The sequence below is a fragment of the Cyrtonyx montezumae genome, unplaced genomic scaffold (genome assembly GCF_038088225.1).
Source record: "Cyrtonyx montezumae isolate F1298 unplaced genomic scaffold, pur_monq_1.0 scaffold_8, whole genome shotgun sequence".
Taxonomy (NCBI): Eukaryota; Metazoa; Chordata; class Aves; order Galliformes; family Odontophoridae; genus Cyrtonyx; species Cyrtonyx montezumae.
The window spans coordinates 55,489,103-55,513,525 of NW_027072089.1; the positions used below are offsets into that span (position 1 = coordinate 55,489,103).

The following is a 24,423-nucleotide window of genomic DNA, read 5'->3' on the forward strand; positions in this document are numbered from 1 at the left end:
AGTACCAGGGGAATGCACCGTATTTAGGGCTTATCACAAAACATGCATGATGTCAAAGCTTGGGCATCACTGAAGTAAAAGATATTCAACTGACAGTTAATAGCAGAATATTTCTTTGCACAAACGGAAGATGCTGTCATCCAAAGGATGGTTTTCTTAACCAGCTGACACATAAGCAGTCTTCTATAGGATGGACAGGAGTGACAATTTACCCTTAGTCTTTTCACTAAGGACTTTAAGTGGTTTCCAAATACTAAAATAAAACACATCTTGGCTAATCTGCTTTCCACTTCTCACTATGCACTGATTTACTGAAAACATATTAACAGAAATAATTTCAAGAATGCAAACAGAATTATGACAATTCTGTAGCTGACTATCACTATGGAAAACGTTTCTCCAAGTTCAACTTTCAGTCAGCGCAGGATGCTCAGGACATAGAACCACTGTGGCAAAGAGAGGTCTTTCTTTCACCTGCACATCAGCTGTAATGAAACACACAACAGAGAGAGGAGCGAGAGAGAGAGATGGCAGATACACTGAGAACCTGCAGTGTAGATAATCAAACCCTTTATTGTCTAAGTTACATTAGACTTGCAACACCATAAAAACCTGTTAAGAAGAAGAAACAGTAGATTGGTAGAGGTAGTAGAAAGTCCCTGTAACAGTCATAAAAGGGCTTTTACAGGAGTGTGTCATGCCAAAGAACTTATCATGTCATTTAAAGGAGCTGATCAAAGCCCGCTGACTAAATAAATAAGGAACACAACTCATTTTTAAATACTACGGCCTAACTAAAATAACAAATCAATACAATACAATGATAAAGAAAAAAGAAATCATGGGAGTCATTTTGGAAAACAGATGGTCTTTAGGGTTGGCTTTCTCCCACCCACTCTTATTTCTGGTTTAATTAAGTGAGAATCTCATTTCTGTGCTATACACAGCATATAATTATTTAAACTGATTTCCCCTACTGTTGTTCTTCATGTGGCTAAATCATGATTGTAAACTTTGCTGATTAGTACCCTGGTAATGGCGATGACAGCACTAGCTTCTCTGTCAGATATTCAGAAGAAAAGCTCCCAAAAAAAGCTTTTGGCTCTAAATGCTACCTAGGATTTTCAGCTTGCAAAACAAAACAAAAAATAAAAATAAAAATAAAAAAATAAAACAAAAAGAAGAAAGAGAAATTACAAATGTACGCTACACTTTTGTGCCATTTTGGGTACACAAGAGTTTTTAATAACTAAAACACAAACAAACAGGCTAAGCAACTAGCTTCTGTGCATTCCTGAACCATCACCATTACTTCCATTCATGGAAAATATGACTCAGAAAAGCAACAAAACAAAGAACAAAACCAAAAAAGAAACTAATAATAATAATAATAATAATAATAATAAACAAATGAAAAAGCTAGTGCAAACCCAAAATGATAATCATTAAGCAACACAGCACAATATTTCTTTTTTGTTGTTTGTTTTTGGTGTACAATGGAATGTGTCTATGCGACCTCCCTCAGAACAACTTCACAGAACAGTTAATTACAGTCACTTTTAAGCATTTGCACAGACATTCCTAACTGCACCAAGACTTACAGAGAATTCTGGTATACATCTGGTGTAATGGTATAAGAAAAAACTAATCGAAAAGTACACAACAGACTTCATTTGCACTGTTGCAAGTGTTGCAATGTAACAAAAACTGTCAAGTAATTTAAAACAAGTAATAAGAAGAATCCAGAACCAATTACCAACCAGATCTTTTTTTAAACAAAAAGCAACCCCCCCACCCACAAGAAGTGTTAGAACAGAAAGATCACGCTTTAAAGGGTATTTTTTTTCTGTATTTTTGTTTTTTGTTGTTTTTTTTTAAACAAATCTTTGTGTCAGAAGCCCTACAAAAACAGCACTATTCCATTATTGTATTAAGTAAACTGTCGCTCTCACGTGTAGTAAAGGTTAGCATCATTTCTGTACATGTAAAATTATTGCTTTTTTGAAAAATATATTCAGCATGCTAGTTTTTTTTTTTAATTCCATTTCCTGCCTTTACAAAATGTTACAATTAAAAAAAAAAAAAAAGAAAAAAAAACCTAGTAAAGCTTTTGCAAAAAATTTTCACAGAACGTTTTCTTTCAAGGCAGCAGTAACTTTTGATAATGCATAAAATTATATGTGCAAAATCTGAAACTCTCAGAACTATTACCATCACACATAGTGTCACAGCAATAAGGAAAGAAAATATTTATATCTGTGGAATACATTTTAATTGCTTACACTGCATGGTTAACAACCTGTTATGTGCCACGACCCCACCTTGAAAACTTGCAGTTAAAAGAGTTACTGTAGAAGAGGTATATAAAGCTTTTTGTTTTTTGTTTTTCCCCCCCCTCGTAACACCACCAGTGATCACCGCATACAAGACATGACACATCTTATGAACATTAACCTGCCACCACAACGGGAGGACCTCGTCTTCTCGGACAGAGGCTGGGCCCAGGGAGGAGCAGAACAGCTTCGGGCTGAGGCACTCCGTGACGCCGGCTTGGTGGCGTTAGACAGCTGAGCACATTTGTTTATTGATTTATTTCTAAACGTGAAGACTTCCTTTGTGATCGGGTCGAAGAAAGTAGCCCTGTTACAAAAAAGGTCCTGAGAGTAAAACACAGAAGCCTGTTTTTTCTTAGTGTTCAACTAGCCTTTCTCTTCCCAAACAGAATAGAAGCTTTTCTGCGGAAGTGTTTCCATTTCCATATTCACATGCTATTAATGGTGCGCAGTCAAGAACAAGAGCACTAGAAACGCGAGTGGTCCCCAAACTGTAATGAAACAAACCATTGCAGAGTGACGGTCTTTCTCTTTAGTCCCTTTAATCCTTCATCAAGCTTTGCTTTCTCAGCACCAAATGCCACCTTCTCCCCACACCCCCCTTCTTCCTCTCTCTCTTTTTTTTAATTTGCTTTTCAGCATGACAAGCAGTGGCAGTTTCATTAATTAATACTTCTCCAGCCCTCGAATCCACTGCTGTTTTTCAAATGTATCAAATAGTCATCATGAGCATCGGGGAGGTTTTTGTTACAGTGCTTAACTTCTTCATGCTGTCCAAATCACATAAAGTTTAATTTTTCCAGTGTCTCAAACTTCTCTTGATTAATATAGATGCCTCGTGCTGCCACGGCGCTTGCCAACTCCACTGTTTATTATAAAGGAAATAAGGAACCATGGGACTGATTAGTACGTCAATTTATATATATCTCGGGTAGCATCTTCATTTATTTCCCAATGACGAGCGGCGCAGCGGCACCCCCTGCTAGCAGAGCGCAGTGCCGCTCCCAGCACCGCGCAGCGCTGCCGGCCGAGGCGATGCTCCGTGCTCCACGGGGACGCCGGCGGGGCGGGGGCTGTGGGGGGCTCCTGGGCTGGGGCTCTAGGTGCCCTTGCGGAGAGGAAGCGTATGGGCAACGTCGGCGCTGGTGTGGTCTCTGCCCTGTGGGAAGGAAAGAGGGAAAAGCTCATTCTCGCCTCCTCGCCTTCCCTTTTGCACCTGTGTCAAGCGTCCGGGCGAGACCTTGTGGTGCTCGTTCCCTCTGACTAGCATCAGGAATTTGTCAGCCCCTATAAGGTCTTGGACAGACTGGAAGAGCGAGGAACAGCGTGTGATGGAGGTGCTCGGAAACGTTAAGAACGTGGAGGAATGCTCCTCCGAAGAGAGGCAAGAGGGGGTTCACAGCCCAGTGAGAGCTTCACAGAGGCTGAAGTTGGAGGTCACGGTGGCAGCTCAAAGAACAACTGAATTCTCATGCGGGTCTGTCAAAGGTTAAGAAGGCTCCTTCCTTCCCCTTGTCATCTTCCTTTGGGTTTTTGAGCCAACTTTCATGAATAATTACCACGTGGAAAAAACAGAAGGGATATTCTGAAAATCAAGTGAAATTAAAGATAACATCATGAATAAGTGGGAGCCTGCAGCTCCCGAGAAAGGCTTTAAAATGACATTTAGAACATCACTGTCGGAACAATGTGGTTTACAACCCTGATCCTAAAACAACATGGCAAGATTAATCTTACATAAATGCACTATCCTTAAGCTAAAGTCTTGATGAAGTGAAACAGACCATTTTAAATTAATGCAACATAAAATACGGCAGCCATGTAAAATCCAAGCGCATTTCAAGCTGTGCCTATGGCAGCCCTAGAAATAGCTGAAGAAAGCCCAGCTCTGGTTGACATAATGTATTAAGTGCATCTCTTTTGTTAATAGATTTAGAAAATTCCTAATTAAACCTGGCCTGAGATTCATGACATTTACCAGTCAAAGTTTGGTTTAAGTCGGAAAGATTTGCAACAAAATTAAAGAAAAAAAAAGCTGCTGTACAGACCGCAGTATATTTGAAATGTAGGAAACAGTAACTGAATGAGAGATGTGATAAAACTTCCTTAGTTGGATGCTGAATTTCCTGCAGTAAACTAAGAAAGATGCTTTACATTTTTGCACGGCTACATCATGCCTGAGAGACAGAGCCACAATTCCGAGTGGAGGCATTCATCATTAAAAACTCTCGCACAGAACCAGCCCCACGGACACGGGGGAGCATGGCAGGCTTCCTCCCAGCTGCAGGAGGGGGAGGGAGAGGGGACGGGCACCTCGTCCTGGTTTCTCCGGGCAAGAGCTGGAAAAGAGGGTGACTGGAGCTGCTGCTCTGGGACAGCCACGCTGTGGGCAGCACCCACCCACAGAGCATCAAGGACAGGCGGAAGGGAAGATTTATCACTTTTCTACCCAGCAGGGATGCACAGAGGGTCAGGGATGTTTCTCCGTTGTCTTTCTCTGCACTGGAGAAGTCCTCCTTTTCAATGGGGAGGAAGGCTTTCCTGCAGCGGCACTAGTGAGAGAGCTGAAGGCTGCAGAGCTCAGCTGAAAACCGCGCCAGCAAACGGGAGCTCCTGGAGAATACCAGCAAAAGGAGGGCAAAGAAAGCCTTCCAGAAATCACTTCTCCATAGCAGAGGAGGCTGAAGGCTGGTGGAGGTAAAGACGATGGCCCTGGGCAGGAGCCTACCATGGGGCACAGCTGTGCCCTCCATTCCACCAGAAAAAGGTAGCTGAGCTTTCTGAGGGCAAAAGCATCCTCATTTGCATCCATGCCCACTCATGGGAAAAGAGGGACGTCTCACAATTTCACCCATACAAAGTGGAACCAAAGACAAATTTTCCAGAAGGTTGAAAGCTATTGCTAAGCCTTTGGGTTTGCGATATGTTAGCAAGGCAGTCAAGTTTTGAACCGCCTGATGCGTGGCTGGATTGAGTTTTCCCTGAAGTGAAAAATTAACTATTTTAAAAAGTAAACTTACTCCACTTGCAGAATTTTAGAGGGGAAAAAGAAAAAATGAGAGCTTTTTGGTAGATGAAACCTTCAGCTACCATGACAAAAGCTGTTTTTGTACTGAGTTTTAGGGCATTACACCAGCTAACCAGAAATGGAAGAATTAGTCTGTGTACATTTTAATGTATTGGAGATAGGTGATCGCATGACATCAACATAAGTTACAATAATCAGCTTGGAGCATGGACACCTTTTCATTTTGTTGGCAAAGGGAAAAGACCCACAGCAGCTAATCCTGTCTATAGTGCTCCTAACCTGGCAGACTTCAGGCACACGCATATTACTCAGATTCCAGTACAGCAGCCTCCATGATTCCTTGATTGTTTGCATTATAATCTCCATATGTATGAACGAGACAAATTAGGTTGCCATTTATTTGTTCATTATCTATTATTTTGATTAATGGAATTCTTGTTCTCAGAATAACTATTTAAAAATAACATTTGCAATAATGAAGACTGAACTATTAATCATGATCTTTAGAAGAAACTCGGCAAGGAACTGGGGCAAGACATTTCATATGAACAAATGAAATAAATAGGACTTCTAACAGACAATTTAAATAACTTTTTTTTAAAAATAGTTCATTTTATTTTGCTCTTCCCCATCTCCCTCCAGTTGCTTAAGGACAAACAGGGCTGTGCTGTAACTGGCCTACAATCCTGTCAGAGGTCCCCAGCCCTTCCTCCAAGTTTCGTTGCAACACATATATTCTTTTCTTGATGATGGCTTCTTCCAGTCTATCACTCAAATTCCAATTTGCACATCATTATCTTATGTGGGTATTGAGCACTACAAGCAACGTTTTTAAATAGTCATAGTGAAGAAAGATAAAGCTCACGGGCTCCTTAATGAAGGTGTTATGCTCCTGTCACAGAGGCTCTGCTGTATCTCCAGTTCTTTTACAGAAAAGGGAGTGTCACTGCCTTCTGGCACGTGGACAGCTTCAGCCATAGACATCCATGGTACCAACCGTTAACTTTCTTTCCTAGCCTGTAGCTTTTCCTTCATCTTCTTTGAGTAAAAGGATGCTTTTCTGGAGAGGGCAAAGCTTAAGAGTCTGGGGAGTCTGCTTACTTCACTTGACCAAAAAGCAAATCTGTGAAGTGAGCTCCAGCACTGTAAGTATGCCTCACACACATGTGTATTCTCAATTAGAATGCTGCTAACCAACAAGCTGTGCCTTTTAAAATACAATTACTTGTCCTTTAAAAAAATTTTAGAGCACATTGTTTGACACAGCAGTGATGAACTATATCCCTAAAGTGGGACTTGTTTTTATATGTTTTTAAAACTGATTAAGTTAAACAAGAGGCACATGCATTAGAAACTGCCACTGTTGATTTTAGCATTTTGCAAAAGCAGACTACAGACTGATCCTTGTGCTATAAAATGCATTTGGGCACTGGGCTTCTGGCTGCAGTGCCACAGCATCGGGCTGCTCCTCTGCAATGATCCCACACTTTAGGAGGGCTTTGCTTCAAGAGCAGCAGTGTTTTTAAGATTCATGCTGTTGCAGGGGCCCTTCCGAAATGGAGCCAGCTTTTGTCATGCTACGTATAAGCAAACACAGTGTGCTCTCAGAATTCATGCTTACTAAATCAGGTCTTTCAACGTTGCTTAGTGTATTCCAAATTAAGATACATATTCATAGTGGATAAGTAAGCTTAATTATGGATATATTGAGATATTTAGCATTTATAAAAATATTCAGAATATTCAGTATGTTTAGTATGGCAGCATTTCAAGAGGATCTGCAAGACTTTGCCCAGATTGTATTGACTTGAGGTATATAATAAGCAATGTTTGTCCTTTAGAAAAAGAAGACTAGGAAATATTCTAGACTTCAAGATAAATTCATTTGGTGGAAATTCTTGTTACGCATTTGGGTAAAAAAAGAACACAAACTAATGCTACGAGACACGAACAAAATATAGGAAATAGGGTATTTATTTCACTGGTGCTAATGCTAAAACGGGAAATGCAGACTAATGCTGGTATTACCAACGTTAGGTGTGGATGGTCGTCTTCACATACCCCTATAGGTGGCCTACTTTTCAATGCTGCCGAACACCTGCATCTCCTCTGGGTGGTTCGTTACCCTAAAGTAGGTTTCCTACTTAAACACCTAAATATAGATTTAGCCGGCTCACTTTTGAGAAAGTCTCAATGTAGACTATTTTTAACACATGGAATTACAATTATTCCATGAGAAAACTGCTACATAATGCAGCATTGTTGTAATCTACTGTGTCGGGGAATTTTAACAGCCCTACCTAACTTTCTTTTATAAGGCAAACCTTCAGAGATGATCTTCTCTGACTACTGAAGGCAATGGGAAGCTATGAAATACTAATATTAATATTTTTTCTCCTTAGCTGACTACTCAAGGGAAGATATTTTACCTGTGAGGAGGAAACATTATGTAAAGTGAATCATTTCCACTTAACATTAAAAAAAACCCACCCTCATTCTAAAGCTACTGAACGTGCTAACTATTGTTTCTTGCTCGAAGCATGTGCGTGGCATGTCTGTAACTTGAACTGACTTTACACTGTAAACTCTCAAGAATAGATCTGTCCCCAATTAAGAAATGAAATGAAGACACGGAGTGACAATCTTTAAAGTGGGAAATTGTAATGTTACCAGAGTGCTGCAGGCATTGTTCCTGGTGCAAACTATTTCTCGTGCTTCTAAAGGTCCCTGCAGCTGCGGGTAGAGACAAGTGTATTCCCTTGCTGAAGCCCAGGGACTGTGCAGGTGGAGGCGTCTGGGGTAGTGCAAAGCCTGCTTGCAATGAGAACAAGGAAAACAGCAGACAACCGAATAATCCTAACTGACAAAGACACCGACAATCTGAGACAAAGGCTGATACTGAAGAGCAAACAAGACAAAAGAAAGGAAACCGTTTCACAGAAAAGTGATCATACTGCAGCTTCTGTAGAAGAAATACCGACTGGGAAGAAACAAAGTGATTCACGAGCCCAACCTCTACCTAGTATTCTACTGCATCAAAAGATGCTGGAATTTAACCAAATGCTTTGAAGACAGATTGACATGGACTGAGTCTGCAACAGCAAACTACATTTGCCATGGAAGAAGTTAGTCAATAAATTCTGGTGTAGGAAGTTACTAAGACAAGGTTGTGAGTAAATTTGTTGTGCATTAACACAACATAATTTTTAAGAGGAGTCCAACTTAGCTGCCACATTTCTTTTTGGTAGATACATCCATTTTAGAAGTTATTGGAAATGTACTTCCAACTGTGAGCGTACATAGTCTTTTAGAGCAAGATGTCCAAAAACTGTGACACTGCATTCAGAATTTGATTTCAACTATATAAGAGATGATCCTTCTGCATGAAAAGATAAAAGAGCATTTTCAAGATGTTTAAGTTTACTAAATCTACTTCACTAAACTGGTGAGATCCAAAGAATGGTTCAATTAGTTTGCAGCACTGCAGTGTTCCCCCCCCCCAGCATATTCTCTTCTAAGAGGGATGTCCTTGCACAGCTTGCTGCACCGTAAAGACAGCATTTTCATCTAGTTCTCCAATTAGAACAGAACTTAGCTGCTACTGTCCTCTCCAAATAAACAAAATGAGCATTGCCCAAAACAACAACTGCTTGAAAACTTCATAAAGAGAGCTGCTGATCACTCTTATGATAGGTCAGGTATTCCAGTGGCAGAGGCTGAGTTCCCAGAGTAGCACCCAGGGCAGGAAGAAACAAACATAACAGGGAATACATAAAAGATCTCCACAAAGAGTGAGGCACGTGAACTAAGCAACGTGGTGGTGTCTGGTGAGTATGTTTATTGAATAGGTTGAAACAGCTTCTAATCTTCATGAAAGTAGAGCTAGTATCAAGCTCCATTCTCTAAGCATGGCCACGATGAATCTGCAATTGCTTACTAAGAGATTAGAGGAAAGTCGTAAAAAATCATCTGTAGTAAAATTTTATTAAAAACACTGAAGGAGTGAGAGATGTTGGAGGCAACTCCACAATGAAAGAAAACTGCCCGTGAGAAGGTGTGCCCTGAAACCCACCTGCCAAGCTTGAAGACAGAGTGGGAAGGTTCACATTACAATAGTGCTATTCAAAGACATGGGATTTATGAAATAAATTCAGTTTAATGATTTTCTAAGTAATAGATTTCTTATGCATAATTCAGTGTGCTGAGAAGTGTTTGTTAAGACGGGAAGCGTATTCTAAAAACAGGAAAGAACAGGAAAGCAACACCACCTCATAAAGTCCACATAAATTGGGAGATGAGCCTTTGAGAGTCTAGATACTAGTTGTTATAGTACAAATACTCTGCAGAAAAATACAGGCTAAGTGTTAACTGCATTCTTGCAGCAGAAAGCATATTAGTTGTAAAATAAATTACTCCTCAGAATTATTTAAATACCATCTCACTATTTCATATCACTGCACATTACAGAGTTAGCTATCCCACCCACTCTCCAGTAGGCCAGTAATATGTTTATTTAAACACTAACTACCTGATCTACAATTAACTGACTCTCTATGTAACAGACATTGACAAAATGCTTAAAAAATTTAAGAGCTAAATATCAAGCAACACCATTATTATTTATACATGTTATAGAACAGTCAGTGCTTTACTGATGAGTATCACCGTGCAACTTTTTCCCAGCTACCACATTAAAAACCAAACATCCAATTAATTGTAAAACATACTTGTTTTGGGGCATCTGCGGAGGTGGTGTGAACTTCAGTACCTCGGAGTCCATTAGACTCAAACACCACTGTGGGAACAAGGGGGCTTGTTAACAGATGAACATTCAAGCTTCGTTAGTGTGTGTACATTATTTGAGACCATTACAGATTAACCACGTTCAAAAAAAGACACCAGCTACTAGCCTGTGGCCGGAAAATACCAATTTACCGTAACACTTACTGTAAGAGAGTGTGCTAATGGCAGCCTAGGGCCACTGCCCTTTTTAATTCAGACTTCAGCACTGAAGAAAGCAATCACTGACAACATTAATTATCGGTGTATGCGTAAAGGGACCCTCTTCTTGCATTACTTACCATTTGGCCTCTGTCATTTTGCATCAGACTGGCTTATGTATGCATCATTCACACTTCTCAGAGAGAACCCGCTACTCTCACTGTCTTGTGCGATGCTCAGGAGGCAAAGACACCGCTGGCTCTGGCCTCCCCCAGCTCAGCAGCAGGCTGTGCCGGGTTAAAACCCACTGCTGAGGGCTGCTGATTTTGGGACTGACCCATCTGAGGGAAATCTCATTTCCCACAAAAACGGTCCTGTCAACAGCAATGATGAGGCAAAACAAAGCCTTATGTTCTGCTGAAAGGAGTACTTTGATTTCAATTTGTGCTGGTGGCAACAGAATTCATTAGCATATTCATTTCTGAGTACCCTACTCTCTAATTAAAATAAAACATTTGCAAACAGACTTATCTTAAATGCATTGCAATTTTATGGAGTTCGGGCGGGGATCAGGTAAGCAATATCCAGAGAACAAGAGCAGTAGTCGTAAAAATAAAACCCTGTATATTAGATTTAGCTATCGGAATTACCGAGGTTAACGTGGTACGTGAAACGTAATTCTTGGCATTCTGTCAGCTGAATGTGAAAGAAGGCAAGCGAGAAGAGGGAGAAAGCAAGAACAAGCGTGAAAATGTACCTGTGTGGGACCTCTGATGAGTTCTGAGGTGACTGGGTTGGTTAAAGCATTTTCCACATTCCCTGCAGACGCAGTCTCCTTGGCGTGTTTGTGTCCTAAGCATCCCTGTAGTTGATACGGAGGAAGGGAGGGAGGGAAACAGAGAGGGGGCGGGGGGAGAGGAGAGAGGAAAGTTGAGAAGAAAACATTATGCCAGAAGAAAACATCATTAGTATGTCTAATGTGTCATTATGTGAGACTACCTTCAGGCCCTGGATGACAACTGTCAGCCTTCATCTAGGCACCGGCTGACAGGCCAGGCACACACAGGACTGCAAGAATGCATAAATTACATTGAATTAAAAAATGCTCCCCATGATGTGCCCGCACCAGGACTGGCATGTCAGGTGTGTGCTTTTCAGAGCAGCTGGATCCACTTTTCAGCTATCACCCAGCTTTGTCAAGCAGTACATCAGGCAAATCAAAGTGACTCCAGCGTGGCGGAGACAAGTCACATGGATAATAGGAAGTGAGTAGGACCAGAGCCCGACTGTCCCCCCCGGGCGGCAATACCTCAGAGACAAATGCAGAGTGAGTGGAGCCATCACAAACTGATCAAACCTTTAGCCCCTGCCTACCTGCCTGCCGGTGCTGCTTTGACCCCAGAGCTCCGAGGCACAGACGAAAGACATCTGTGAATGAAAGTGTCATTCCGGACATTTTGAGCTAGTCGGGCACAGCAGCCTTCCTCCGGCCCTCGGTAAACATGTTTTCTAGGCCATTAGCATTTGTGGAAAACCGCTCAAACCTCTCCTTTTTCTCCAAAGGTCAGTTTACAGTATCTGACTTAAAGGGCTGGTCTTTGTCTTTTTGCTGCTGATCAAAAAAGACACATTTGACTTTTATTGGGCTTTTTTAAAAAAAATAAAATAAAAATGGCTGAGCATCATCTTTTCTATTTTGGTAAAGCACCCTCCTCAGAAGGGAAGAGATGATGTTTCCATTTGCCACTGGAATACTTTGGCTTTTAAAGACATGCTCAGGGGGTTGTCAGTGGAAATGCAGTTCGAACTTTTCGTTTGTTTTGTTTTGTGTTTGTTATTTTTTCACTCCCCTCCTGTTACGGCATTTGAAGAGAGTAAAACTGTGAACATAAACAGTGCTGGTGAAGAAAACAAACAAACAAACAAAATATTGAAATCAACTTCAGGATGCCAGAGGGCCCATCCAAAATGGGCTGCTGTACCTCAGAGTGAATGGAAAAGGAGATGGGCAGCTGCTTACTGTGCTTGTTTAACACCAAGCATCCTATGATGGCTTTACCATAACACAGATTATGCAGAAACAGTCCTGGCTAAGGAAAATAAAAAACAAAACAGAACAAAACAAAATAAAACAAAACCAGCCAATCCAAACTAAAAATCCTATGGCTGTTTTCTACTTCTATAATAGCACCTCCTGCAGATGGCAGTACAGTCTATATAATGTAACTGAACAGATACATCTCCAAAAAGTTCCCGGCTGTCAAAAATCAGCTCATGACTCAGGGACAAATCCAGACCTCTGTCTCACACACACAAACACTATGGCTCACTGAAGCCCAAGAGACTTGGGTTTCTCAGGCAGCTTCCTGTGACCTCTGTGAATCACAGAATCATTTGAGTTGGAAGGGACCCATAAAAGTTACCTGGTCCAACACCCCTGCCATGAGCAGGTACACCTACAGCTCCATCAGGTTGCTCAGAGCCCCAACCAGCTTGACCTTGAGTATCTCCAGGGATGGAGCTTCCACCACCTCTCTGGGCAATCTGTTCTACTGAAAGACAAATGTGCTCTTCTCCAACTTCTTTTTATATTGCCATACACTCTGAATCAGAAAAATGTTTTTTTCTGCTATCAAGTACAGCAAAATCTGTCCCATCTTCTTGTTTCCAGAAATATGAGCAACCACCACAATAACCCAGTTGTGTTCAGAAACAGTGAGGCTTATTTCCTCCTCCATCAGCACACATAGCATGTACGCTGGTGACCACAGCTCCCCTACCCAGGACCCAGAGCAGATGAGGCGTTAATAACAGGCTCTGAAGCAGCCCAAGAGTTGTCCCAGCAGTATTCATGGAAGCACAGCTCCCATCTCATGTTTTTAGGAGGGAAGGCTAAGTCCAAATGCAGAGGTGGACGGTTTAGCCCTTTTATCAAACCCCTGCCTAGCAGTTACTTAATGGCAGTTACTTCAAACCACAGGTGGAAAAAGGGAGATAGCTTTGAGGCATGTTTGCCATTGCTGTATTTCCTAAGGATACCATAAGTCTTTTGATACTACAGAGCTCTGTGCTCTGGGCATCACCGCTGCAAGTAATAGTCCTGCAAGTCACCACACAGGACACACTCCCTACAAAAGATGCTGGATGGCTGCAGGTGTCAGGGAACTCATGAAGCCGAGGGTGACTGTGTGAATGGGAGCTCCCTCGAGAACAGCTCTCAAAGCTGTCCTCGAAGGAGCCCCAAGGAAAGAGTGTCCCTGCTGCCATAACCCCTCCTTTCCAAGGACCACTACTGATGTAAACACTGCAAACAAAATAAATAACTGCTGTTACGTGTAACAATAAGAATTTCTCTGTGAGCATTCAGGAAGTTTGGGCAGCACGGAACAAACCTATTCCAAGCACAGAAGCTTGGCGACCACAGCTGCATCACTACAGAACACACAATTTTCCAAGGATATGTTGGAATAAACTCAAACATAAAAGGAAGGACCCCAGAAATAAACCAAGGCTCCACAGAGGAAGTTAAACCCTGCACAACCACACACTAAAATATTCCAGTATGTTTAAAGATGAGGACATATTAATGCCCAACTCCCAAGTAAAGTCTATCAGGAACATTTAAACAGGAAAAAAAAAGTGCGACAAATAGTACTTCTAAGTAAGATTTTTCACTGTTGCTTATGTCATGATTGCCATATTCACACTGCCATATGAAGATTTAAGGGTATGATGCATACTGACAGAGACTCAAAAGGCTCAGCCTAGTCCTATGTGTTAGTTCAGACAAGGTTAATTTAGCCTCCTCTGTTTGCAGTTGGGAGGCTCTTGTTCCTTTTGCCTGCAACAATTTTTGATGAGGACTGCTCTGAAAGCAATGCCTGTACTTTATTATGTTGGTCTACGTAATAGGCAAACGTTGATAGTATGGCAGTAGAGGCTGACCCTTGTCACCAACACCCCGTTACATGTTGTTGCTGTCCAACAGATGGCAGCAGAGGGGTGGTCTGACACAATGGCATCTGACATGGAAGTGCATATAAAGCAAAGATGTGGAATTGAATTATTCCATACAGAAAAAATGGCACCCATTGACATTCCATGATGCCTGCTGAATATTTATGGAGACCAAGCAGTGGATATGAGCACAGGGAGGCAGAGGGTGGTGTGTTTTAGCGGTGGTGATGGCAACGGTGGGTCACCTCCACTGGTGCAGATGTTTACAAGTGCAGTGTACGGGCTCTTCTTCACTGCTAGTGAAAATGTATAGCTAATGGTGGCAACCATGTTGAAAAATCATGTTTTGTAGCTGTAAAACACTTGGAAAGAAAAAAGAAATTTCAAAGCAGAGATACACACTAAATTACTTCCAGTTAAAGGGTCTTTGGAAATCAATGCCAGCAGAAACATAAAATAAACATAATAAAATCCCTCTCTCTAAAAGCAGATAAACGGAGACCTCCTTGGAAAACTCGTCACTATTTTTCCTGTGCCCCAATTGTCCCTTGTGGGTTTTCTGGTGCCCGCATTCACTCAAGTCAGCTTCAGTTCATGTCTTTTATTATTTCTCTCCACCTCTCTTAACGTGGCTGGAAGCTCTCTGGATCAATAAGATTTCTGTGAGCAGGTTGACAGGATGTAGTTTTAAATAACATCAGCAAGTTGACCTGCACTAAGGTACCCCAAGGTGCTGGTGGAACAATTAACTGGTACTCAGAGCAGGAAGAAACTTCGGGTAACATTTGCAGCCACTGTGATGCCAAAAGGGGACTCAGCTAAATCTCCACAGGAACACTGTAAAATCCTTCTCCTCTTTTCCTTAACAAAAACTATCACCTTGATGTTAGTTACAATAATTACACGGCCTCTAAACACCTGTTAAATGATTTACTTGATAGTAATAAATAACAGTCAGCTGTTACGCAGCATTGCTTTTTATCTGATTGAGTAAACCAACAACAGAGTGGCTGAAAGGCACACCTCATACACTATTTGGTCTCCCTGTCTTCTCCAAAAGGTTTTCACAAAGACCTGACTGAACACCATGGGTCTTTCCCTGCCTCATGGCTGCCACAGCAGTCAACCTGCATACAGCTTCTGGGAACTAAGCCACAACTGGCCCTAGATCACCAGCTTTTCAATGTTCCATGTTTCATCCCTCACTGTAAAATGAGCTCACAAGCTCACACCCCTCTGATGAAACAGAGAGTATCATGTCACACAAAGATACTAGGCACTTCCAGTTGTAGGAATAAAGGCGTGAAACAAGTGCTTTTTGTATGTGGAAGTCAGTTCTTGCACAGCCTCTACTAAGAGCAGAAGTGCCGAAGAAACCTGGACAACTTACAAATGGCAAAAGCTGTGACTCAAGTTACCATTCTCCAACCCCACGCGCCCATCCCTAGAGTAATAAATCACTGTGATTTTAAGTTTCCACTGAGGCCAGCTAATTTTGGCAGACAGTCACAAGTGTATGGTTTCAAATGCAAATGCACAGGTTTCTTTTTTTATTATCTTTTTTCTTTCTTTTTTTTTTTTTTTTCTACATGGCAGTTGACTGGCAAGAGACAGAAGGAGAGCTGTGGTACTTACTTTTTTCCTCCCTGAACTTTAAACTGGTTATTTGCACAGCAGTCTTTCCTGCTTATGTGATAGAAGGCACATATTCAGCTCCACCCCTTTTTAATTATAACCATACAAACAGATCAAAAGAATCGTTTGAAAAATACTACAGTAGTCTTTGATACAGACAAGGAAGATCTTAAGACTTTTGTCAAGAAAGACAAAGGACAGTGACAAGTGATTATCTCTTCCTGTTGTTGGAAGACTTGTTTGCAGACAAAATTGAACAAAACCTCCAAAATAACATCACAGATAAGCCCCAGAGGATGTTTATTTTGCCCGAAGCAAAAAGATTATGATGTTTGCCAGCACCAGCATATCACTAGAATCGTAGTGTGACAGCACATCTGTGTAACTCCAGCCTGCTTGAAGCAAGGGGACAAAGGAACAGCAACACACCAGGTGGAACCAAATACATTTAACCCGTGACAGAAATGTCACACAGTGCACAAGGGGGGATGCTACAATGTTAGAGATCAGTAAACAAATCTATTCAAGCCTATCCAGAAACGATAGAACACTGAATTTATAATCCCAGCAGTTAAAAGGAGAGGAGGAAACTGTTAAACAACGTGTCGTGGCTCAGAATAAAGAAGGAGAAAGCAAGCCACGTCCCCAGCTCTGGAAGGGCTTGTGAAATCTTACCTGCATGATCCAGGACTGGGCTGTTGGCACCGCAGGTTTGGTACAACGAAGCAAGGTCCTTTGGAATGTATGTTTTAAAGATATTTAAAATGTCCAAACGTTTCTCATGCCCATCTGATCCCAGATCCTGTTTGCTGGAGTGTAAAACCGAGGAGACTCCCGGTGCACCAGGCTGGGGCTGCATCAGTGGACTTGCTCGTGCCACAGCTGTGCAGTTTGCCAATGTCCTCATCTCATTCCCAGCCTTTATGTGAGACTCCCTCTGAGGCACCGATGGCTCTTCATGTTTAGTGTACTGCTCACTTTTGCAAAGGGGATGATACTGCGGTGGTGGGTTGTATTTGGCCTTCGTGGAATCAGATGCACAGTGCTTACCTGAAGGGACAAAACCAGTACTTCCCTGGGGAACCACGTACTTTTCCACTTGTTTACTGTTAGTAGGTTGCATGCTAGGCCTAGATATGACTGTCTGAGTAGGCGTTACACTTCCGCTATAGGCTCCCATTTGCATAAGTTTGGAATTTGCTTCATATTTACTTTTCAGCGGAGGCTGTTGTGCTGCTATGCTATATTGCTCCTGTGAATGGTTTACTTTGGGCTGTCTGTACCCATCCAGACCTGATAAGCGAGGACCACAGTGACCAAATGCATGACTGTCCTTTGATTGATGCATACTCCCAGACTTAGCAGTCATTCCAACAGGAAGAGAACTGCTTTTGGACCCAGGTAATACACTTGGCACTTGAGTACGTGTAAATCTGGCAACGGGCAAAGGCTGGCATTCCTTTCCACCAAGAACGGGAGGGGGGCCGGTACGCCCACTCCTTGCCAGGAAAACAAGGTTGCTCTTAATACTCTTGAATCCATTCTGTTGAACCCACGGGGGTACCATTGAGTTACAGCTGATTTTGTGCAAAACTCTTTTGTGCATCCACAGAACCTCAGGGTAGTAGGTCTTGTGACTGCAGAAAGGACATGGGTAGATAATTAAAGCAGCCTGCAAGGATATATTCAAATTTTTATTGCATGAATTATCCCTTGTTGATTTTTCACTCAAGTCAAGTGGAGCTGCCTCTTGAGCTTCAGCACCTTTTTCTGTCAGAGGATGCTCCCTGTGTAAGTCTAGTAAATTTTCTCTAGAGTGACTAGCTTGCATTTCAAGTGATGTTTTCAAGTCCATGACCATGTCTGAAGATGTCTGGCCCACCCTCGAAACAAAGCCAGCAAAGTGACTGGAGCAAGGAAGCCCTTGGCTGTGCTGAAATGCAGGCATCTTCGTATCTGCAGAACCTTTCAGATCCTGGTATTTTGAAAAGGGCTCCTTGATGACACTCTCCGCTGCTGACACCAACGCTGGAATCTCTGGTTTAGATTCACTGGCCTCGTTTTCTCTGGCATTGTGGCTTCCCAGCTTCGTCATTTCCTCCAACTGAGATGTTACCATAGGGGTTTCCTCTTCAGAAAAACTGCAGTGGTATGGCTTTTCATCTGAATGGGACAAACAAAAAACACAACTGTCACTTGATGGAAAAAGACAGACAGACAAAGCAAAAAACGACAGACAAAGCAAAAAATCAAGAACAAAGTAAGACAGAAGGATAAAAAAACGACTTTGTAATTAGAATTGTAATGACATACTGCAAACTAAATGCACTGTGTAAGCAAGAAAATTGTGAAATAAGACACAACTGTTCAATTTCCTTTTAACAATCACTGTGAAGTCTGGATAAACTCTCTAATGCTGGATGTTCATGACATTTGGAAGAAAAAAACAATTCAATAATATACCTACGTTAGAATTCTGGGACTCTCTAAGAAAGATAAACAAATATGCAGCCATTTAATGCTTTAACAAAAGCAAAGATAATGGAGTCAGATAAGAATGACCTAGTTAAAGGTCTGTCAGCATTTCCATTACAAGCCCCTATTTTCAAAGGGTTTATAACTCAGCAATAAAAATTGGCTCCGCACTGAAACCAAGAATATAAGCAGATACAGAGTACAGAATAAACTGCTCACTTAGGAGAGACTTTAGCAGTGGCCCAATATAAAAGATGAGTCATTGAGAACGTAAACTTTGGATTTTCTGTCTGTTAGTTTAAAGCGGACACATTTTTTATTTTAACATATGTTTGTGTATTGAGTCAAACTTTAGGTAAATTTTAGGACAGCTCAATCTACTGAAAGATATGGAATTCATTCATTGTCAGCCACTGAGATTATAGAATTCTAGCCAGGCTTTCAATTCTTCTCAGTTTCTTCTTTGCTTCTCAGCTCTCCAGTGCAAATTTATCTAACACACGTCCTGGAAAGGAAACATACTGGGCAGTAATTAAAGCAGTTTAGAGGGAAGCAGAAGAGTGTGATTTGTTTGCTCGGAGCATAGCTACCTCCACCCGCTCTCACAATACTTATCTCTCAGAGCTGCTGATAAAGTCGTTGAATCCCTCCAAATCAGTTCACAAATCAATTCCAGTGAGATTTTCATCACAGCAGTAACGCTTACTTCACTGAATCCATTTAACATGTAACTGAATTGAATCATCTGACAAACGTTCAGTTTCAATTAACATGCAGTTAATGAGCCACTGCCAGGCAAGTGTAAGGAGACTATGCTCTATCTAAAATGCCACCAGTCCAAAGAGATCATCGTATCCAGAGGAGTGATGGGAATGGGAAAGGAGTGAACTGCTCTGTAGCAGCATATCCTCTCCCATCAACTCATAAAAGCGCTTCAGAAAATTAAGTGCTGTTCCTTAGCAGGACACAGTGCTACTGGCATTATTCTAAATGGCACAATGAAAGAGGCATGTCTCCAGCTGGAGTTTCACTTCGTATAAAGTCTATTTAACCTCATCTTCAATTCAAGCAAAAAAAAAAAGGAAAAAAAAAGGGAAAAGGGAAAAAAAAGGGGAAAAAAGGAAAAAAAAAGGGAAAAAAAGGGAAAAGGGAAAAAAAGGGAAAAAAAAGGGAAAAAAAGGGAAAAAAAAGGGAAAAAAGGGAAAAAAAGGGAAAAGGGAAAAAAAAGGGAAAAGGGAAAAGGGAAAAAGGGGAAAAGGGAAAAAAGAAAAGAAGAAAAGAAAAGAAAAGAAAAGAAAAGAAAAGAAAAGAAAAGAAAAGAAAAGAAAAGAAAAGAAAAGAAAAGAAAAGAAAAGAAAAGAAAAGAAAAGAAAAGAAAAGAAAAGAAAAGAAAAGAAAAGAAAAGAAAAGAAAAGAAAAGAAAAGAAAAGAAAAGAAAAGAGAAAAAAGACTAAAAATCTTATGGTTTCATTCAATTCAAGGTAATTAGGTTAAAAATAACCCATAAGATTTCCAGTCCTGCAGGGCTGAGTGCTCGCTCTGCTAAGATCATTTTCCTTTCAAACTCTCCAAGGGGATAAAGTCAGGAAAAAAAACCCATAACCTCCCAAACTTGTTTTTCCTGTGTTGCAGGGGGCAGGGCTTTGGGAAAGCACATGCCTGGCACTATGGGCTAAGTTTACAGTATGAAACAAAGACACTGCATGCAGCAGTGAAATCTGACACTGCACATCTGCGTTACTTTCAAAGCACATCTGTCAAAGCCCAAAATATTTGTGCTCTTAAATAAGATTTTAAGGCTTCCCTTTACGATCACAAGGAGTGGGTCCTTTGATCAGCGCAGTAAATAATGAAGGAAAGCAAAACCAAATCATTCAGTCGCAGCAGTATTCAGCAGTGGCTTGAACAGCTTCCAGGCTAAGCTGAGCCCAGCACAGGGACACAGGGAGGTGCAGAGCACCCCAGACCTGCTGCCAGGGTTGAGGAGCACCAATGATTCCTTGATCCTCACGGCTGTAACCCCATCCTTTTGGTCAACTTGGCAGTGGTGAAGGAGCACCATCACAGAGGCCAGCAGCTGTGGGGAGTTCTGCCTGCCTCTGGTGCTCCTTTGTGCCTCCTGATTTTGTCCAAACCCACACACCATGCTGTTTCAGACAAACTGGCTGAGGCGGCCTGATGTAGCAAGGTCTACACCTTTAAGTCTATGGTTAAGGAGAAGGGAGGATACACAGATGGACAGATCACAGACCTGGGTGCCTTAACAGTTGTGTAAAAAGCCTGGGAGATGGGCTATGGCCCTTTTTGGCCCTCCCAGGTTAGTGCAGCTAACAAGAAAAAAGGATTTTCCAGGTGGAAAATGTAGCACAGAATAGGAAAATGCTCGGTGACGGTAAACCTGGGCACTCCCACAGTGCTCAAGTCAGACACTGCCAGGGTAACACAGAAATTTGTGAGGTTATTATACAACACATCTTCTAGCACCTTGCAGTAGCATCCCAGTACATTCAATTCCTCCAACGGCTCACACAAGCAGCACTAAACATATCAGAAATAATTTTAAAGATCAGATGAGGAGCCTTAATAACAGTATTTGTATTAATTACTCGAGCAACTCATGACAATGATTGCTTCTAGCAATGAAATGACAGGAAAAAAAGTAAAATCAGCACTAAACAAACACACTCCTACCTCTGCCCACCATCATCTACTCACACACAGCCTAAGTATCTCTGGGTGCTCTCCCACCTGCCCCAGGGACCTGAGACCTGCAGCAGGGCCAGAGCTGCCCCATCCCCACGCTGTGTCAGGAAGCGTAGGGTCAGAGTAGCAGGCAGCAAGAGCTGGGGGAAGAGGGCTACAGGCAGAAGGAAGGGGAGACAGCATGTGGCCCAGTAATAGCACCACAACTTTTAGAAAAATAGATGAAATTTATTTCTGCCCACCCCTGGCCGCTTGCCCCAGCTGAAAAGGGGTACTAACAATCCTTCTAAATCACTGGTATAAAATATTGCACTAACCAGTGTAGTGCAGGCATTACTGTCACCAGAAACTTTTGAGATTTTATTATGGCCAGGTCAAAGCAAAAAGTCATGAATGGGATGCCTTTTGCACAATCTCCAGGGACTATAACTCATGCTCCCCATTGAAGGATTTCTTGGCTAAGCACTCTCTCACTTTCTTCCATTCAGTCTGTCATCTTCTTGTTTTCATCTTAATTCCTTTGCTTATTACCCAATACAGCAATTTCCCTCTTGTGCTTGAGAGTGACAGAAGTCCTTTTACCACAGCCCTAAAGCATTACAGGTTTTGTGAGTTGCAGACACTCGACCAACACTTGGAGCAGAGGAATTTTGCCAAGTGCTTGGGAAGGAGGTGGCTGCTGATACCATCTCATGCCTTCAGTCTGGACACAGCTTCAGATATTGGTGCTCTTAAATTAAATATTAAAGCTTCTTTTTAGTATTTTTTTGGACATAGCTTAAGATAAAAACAGACGACAGCAGGACAAAGTAGAGTTGCTTAAAACACTATATGGGAAGCACAGGTCCAGAAATACAAGAACACTTGGGGATTCAACTGCTTCTTCAGAAACACGTATCTGACTTCTTAGTTACGTATCTTACACAGGCAAAGAGAACCCAATTCCTCTCTACACAACCCCTTCCTCTCTTCTTCCTTCTTACAAGCACAGACTCCACTTACTCCTTCCCAACTCTGACCTCCTCAGAACCAGAATTCAGAACAGGCTGCACAGCTGTTTTAATTCATGAGGCTTCCTATAAAGTAAACCAGGCTACAAGCCTGAGGACAATGAAACTGTGATTTCGATTCAGAATCTATTCAGAAAAGCAGAACCATCTAGAAATTGGCCCCTTTTCTGGCTAGCAACACAACAGAGTTGAGGGAAAGGAGCAGATGTGATGTGTTTGATTTTCAGTAAACATTTGATTGTGATTTGCACTTTGATATGAATGCTATGACTTGATATGGAAACTGAAAATAAAATTCTGATAAAAGCAAAGGATAACGCTGGAAAAAGATGCAATATTGCAAAGATCTGTATTAGGTCCTATTTCACTTGATGTTTTCCTTAATGATCCAGAAGAGACCCTAGACAGCATGCTAACTTGAGTTTCCAGGAAATACCACATTTGGAGGAACTGCAGAAATAATGGGGACAAGGAAGTAACTCACAGGGACTTGGAGAGAATAGAAATGTGGTCTGAAAACAATCAAATGAGATTCATTCTGAAAGAAAACAGGCCAAGACAAGTGAAGGGAAGCGATCCAAAAACCCCATGCAGTGGGAGGGCGAAATCTGGGATGGAGCAATACTGAAAATAACAGATGTTACAGCAGACAACAAGTTAAACGTGAGTGTACTAGGTGAGGTTCTTTAGCAAAACTTTCACAAACAAAAGCATGCTATAAAACTAAAACTACTCTCCTAAAAAGGACACTTACATGATGGCAGTACCAGCTGCATTGTTATACAAGCATTAAACATGATATATACACGGCAGTCGTGGGCAGTACACGAGAGCTTGCATTGAGAACAGTACATGGCATGGGGAAGAGGCAAAAAGCAAGTCTGCAGTACAAAATCGTGGCATTTTACCCTGGGAAAGGAAGGTCCATCAAAAACATACCATACTCACAGAATATCTGTGTAGACCTACAAATATTAACAAGTTTGGAGAAGTTTCAAAGAACTGAGACAGAAAAGTAACAGAGTATGAAATAAAGAAGAGTTAGATGCCCCTAACCTCACTGGTGGAAGGCAGCAAGGTGACAGGCCAGTGCCTGCAGGTTCCTGAGGATCACCAGGTTCCCAACGAGAATTATGTCATCCTGAGCACTGGAGTGTATCACAACAATAAGATATAATTGCAAACAGGAAAACTTCCAATGAACAGAAAAAAAAAACCCTCCCAATTGTGTGTATTTGTAGAGTAAATGTCAAGGGAAGAGTTGGAACACCACACGGAATGTGAAACTTAGATTAAACACTGCTTATATAGGATAGAAATCAATCATTTTCATAGGGAGACAGAAAGCACTACTTAGCTCTTCCCTTTGCTCTACTCACACAGCAAACCAAATCCCCTCCTAAGCTAATATCTACACAGTAGAGCTATGTTGTACACACACACCAAAAACAGCCTTTTCATACTCTATCCCGACAGAGTTAGCCAAGAGGACTCCTGGGGAACTCACCAATGAGCCTCGATCCTGCTTAGCAGTGTGCTGATCCTCCAGGCACAGCTCATGCCGTTCAAAGAGACCCATTCCCTGCTCTGCTGAGGATGATTTGCCTCCCAGTGACAATGTCCTGTCCCAAGGTTCTTAACCCCTAAACCAGCAGTTTTCTGCTCCAGCTGCATTACACAACAGAATCCCAACATGGTGCTAAAGTGTATGCAAAGGTGAGAGACAACTCCAGCACACACTCTTAGGTTCCCTTATAGCACAAAGCTGCTTGCTGCAGTGAGGTACCAGGAAAAAAAGCTACCTTGTTTTGCTATAGCCAGCGTCTCATCTGAAAAGCTCACCTTCCTCTATACGCTGTTGGATATTTTTAGATGCAGCTGCAACAGCTTCTCAATAATTCACAAAAACAGATGAACACGATTAGACTGGAGTAGTCAATACTGCGTGACAGGGGACACTAGCAGATAAGAGAGTAGGTAATACTGAGGGATAGAAAGTACACAACCAACTAATATCCCCGCTTCCTTGTGAACTAATTTTAGAACAAGGGTGTTTTTGGCTGAAGTTTGAGGTTTTTAACAAGGCAAACCGAATATACCTCTTGAGATTGAGATGCTGCCGAACACAGGAGATTTATCAGTTTCCTAATTCTCCCCACCCCACAGTGACTTCATTGCAGCTATGCTGGAGGGAAAGCCAGAGGCCAGCGTGCATAGAAACAAGTCCAAGATGCTCAAAGACATCCTGCTTTTCCCAGTCATCAGGTCACGAACAAGAAGTTTCTGTTTTATATCACACTGCTTTTCCTTACTGTTATGAGCAGCAGTGTTTGTTTTTTTT

At 41.8% G+C, this 24,423-nt stretch overlaps 1 protein-coding gene across 4 annotated transcripts in view; it reads right to left on the reverse strand.

Annotated features, from left to right (window-relative positions):
• Positions 1 to 553: 553 nt before the first annotated feature.
• The window catches only part of ZNF516 (zinc finger protein 516), a 98,494-nt gene continuing 74,624 nt past the window's right edge, over positions 554 to 24,423 (reverse strand). Inside the window, exons 3-6 of one of the 4 annotated variants that reach the window (XM_065753100.1) lie at positions 16,570 to 18,057; positions 11,060 to 11,164; positions 10,089 to 10,156; positions 3,343 to 3,492 (exon numbers count right to left, since the gene is read on the reverse strand). In XM_065753100.1, coding sequence (XP_065609172.1) covers positions 3,433 to 3,492; positions 10,089 to 10,156; positions 11,060 to 11,164; positions 16,570 to 18,057 — 1,721 coding nt within the window. In that variant the 3' untranslated portion in view covers positions 3,343 to 3,432. The other 3 variants (XM_065753102.1, XM_065753099.1, XM_065753101.1) reach the window with 3 other exon arrangements.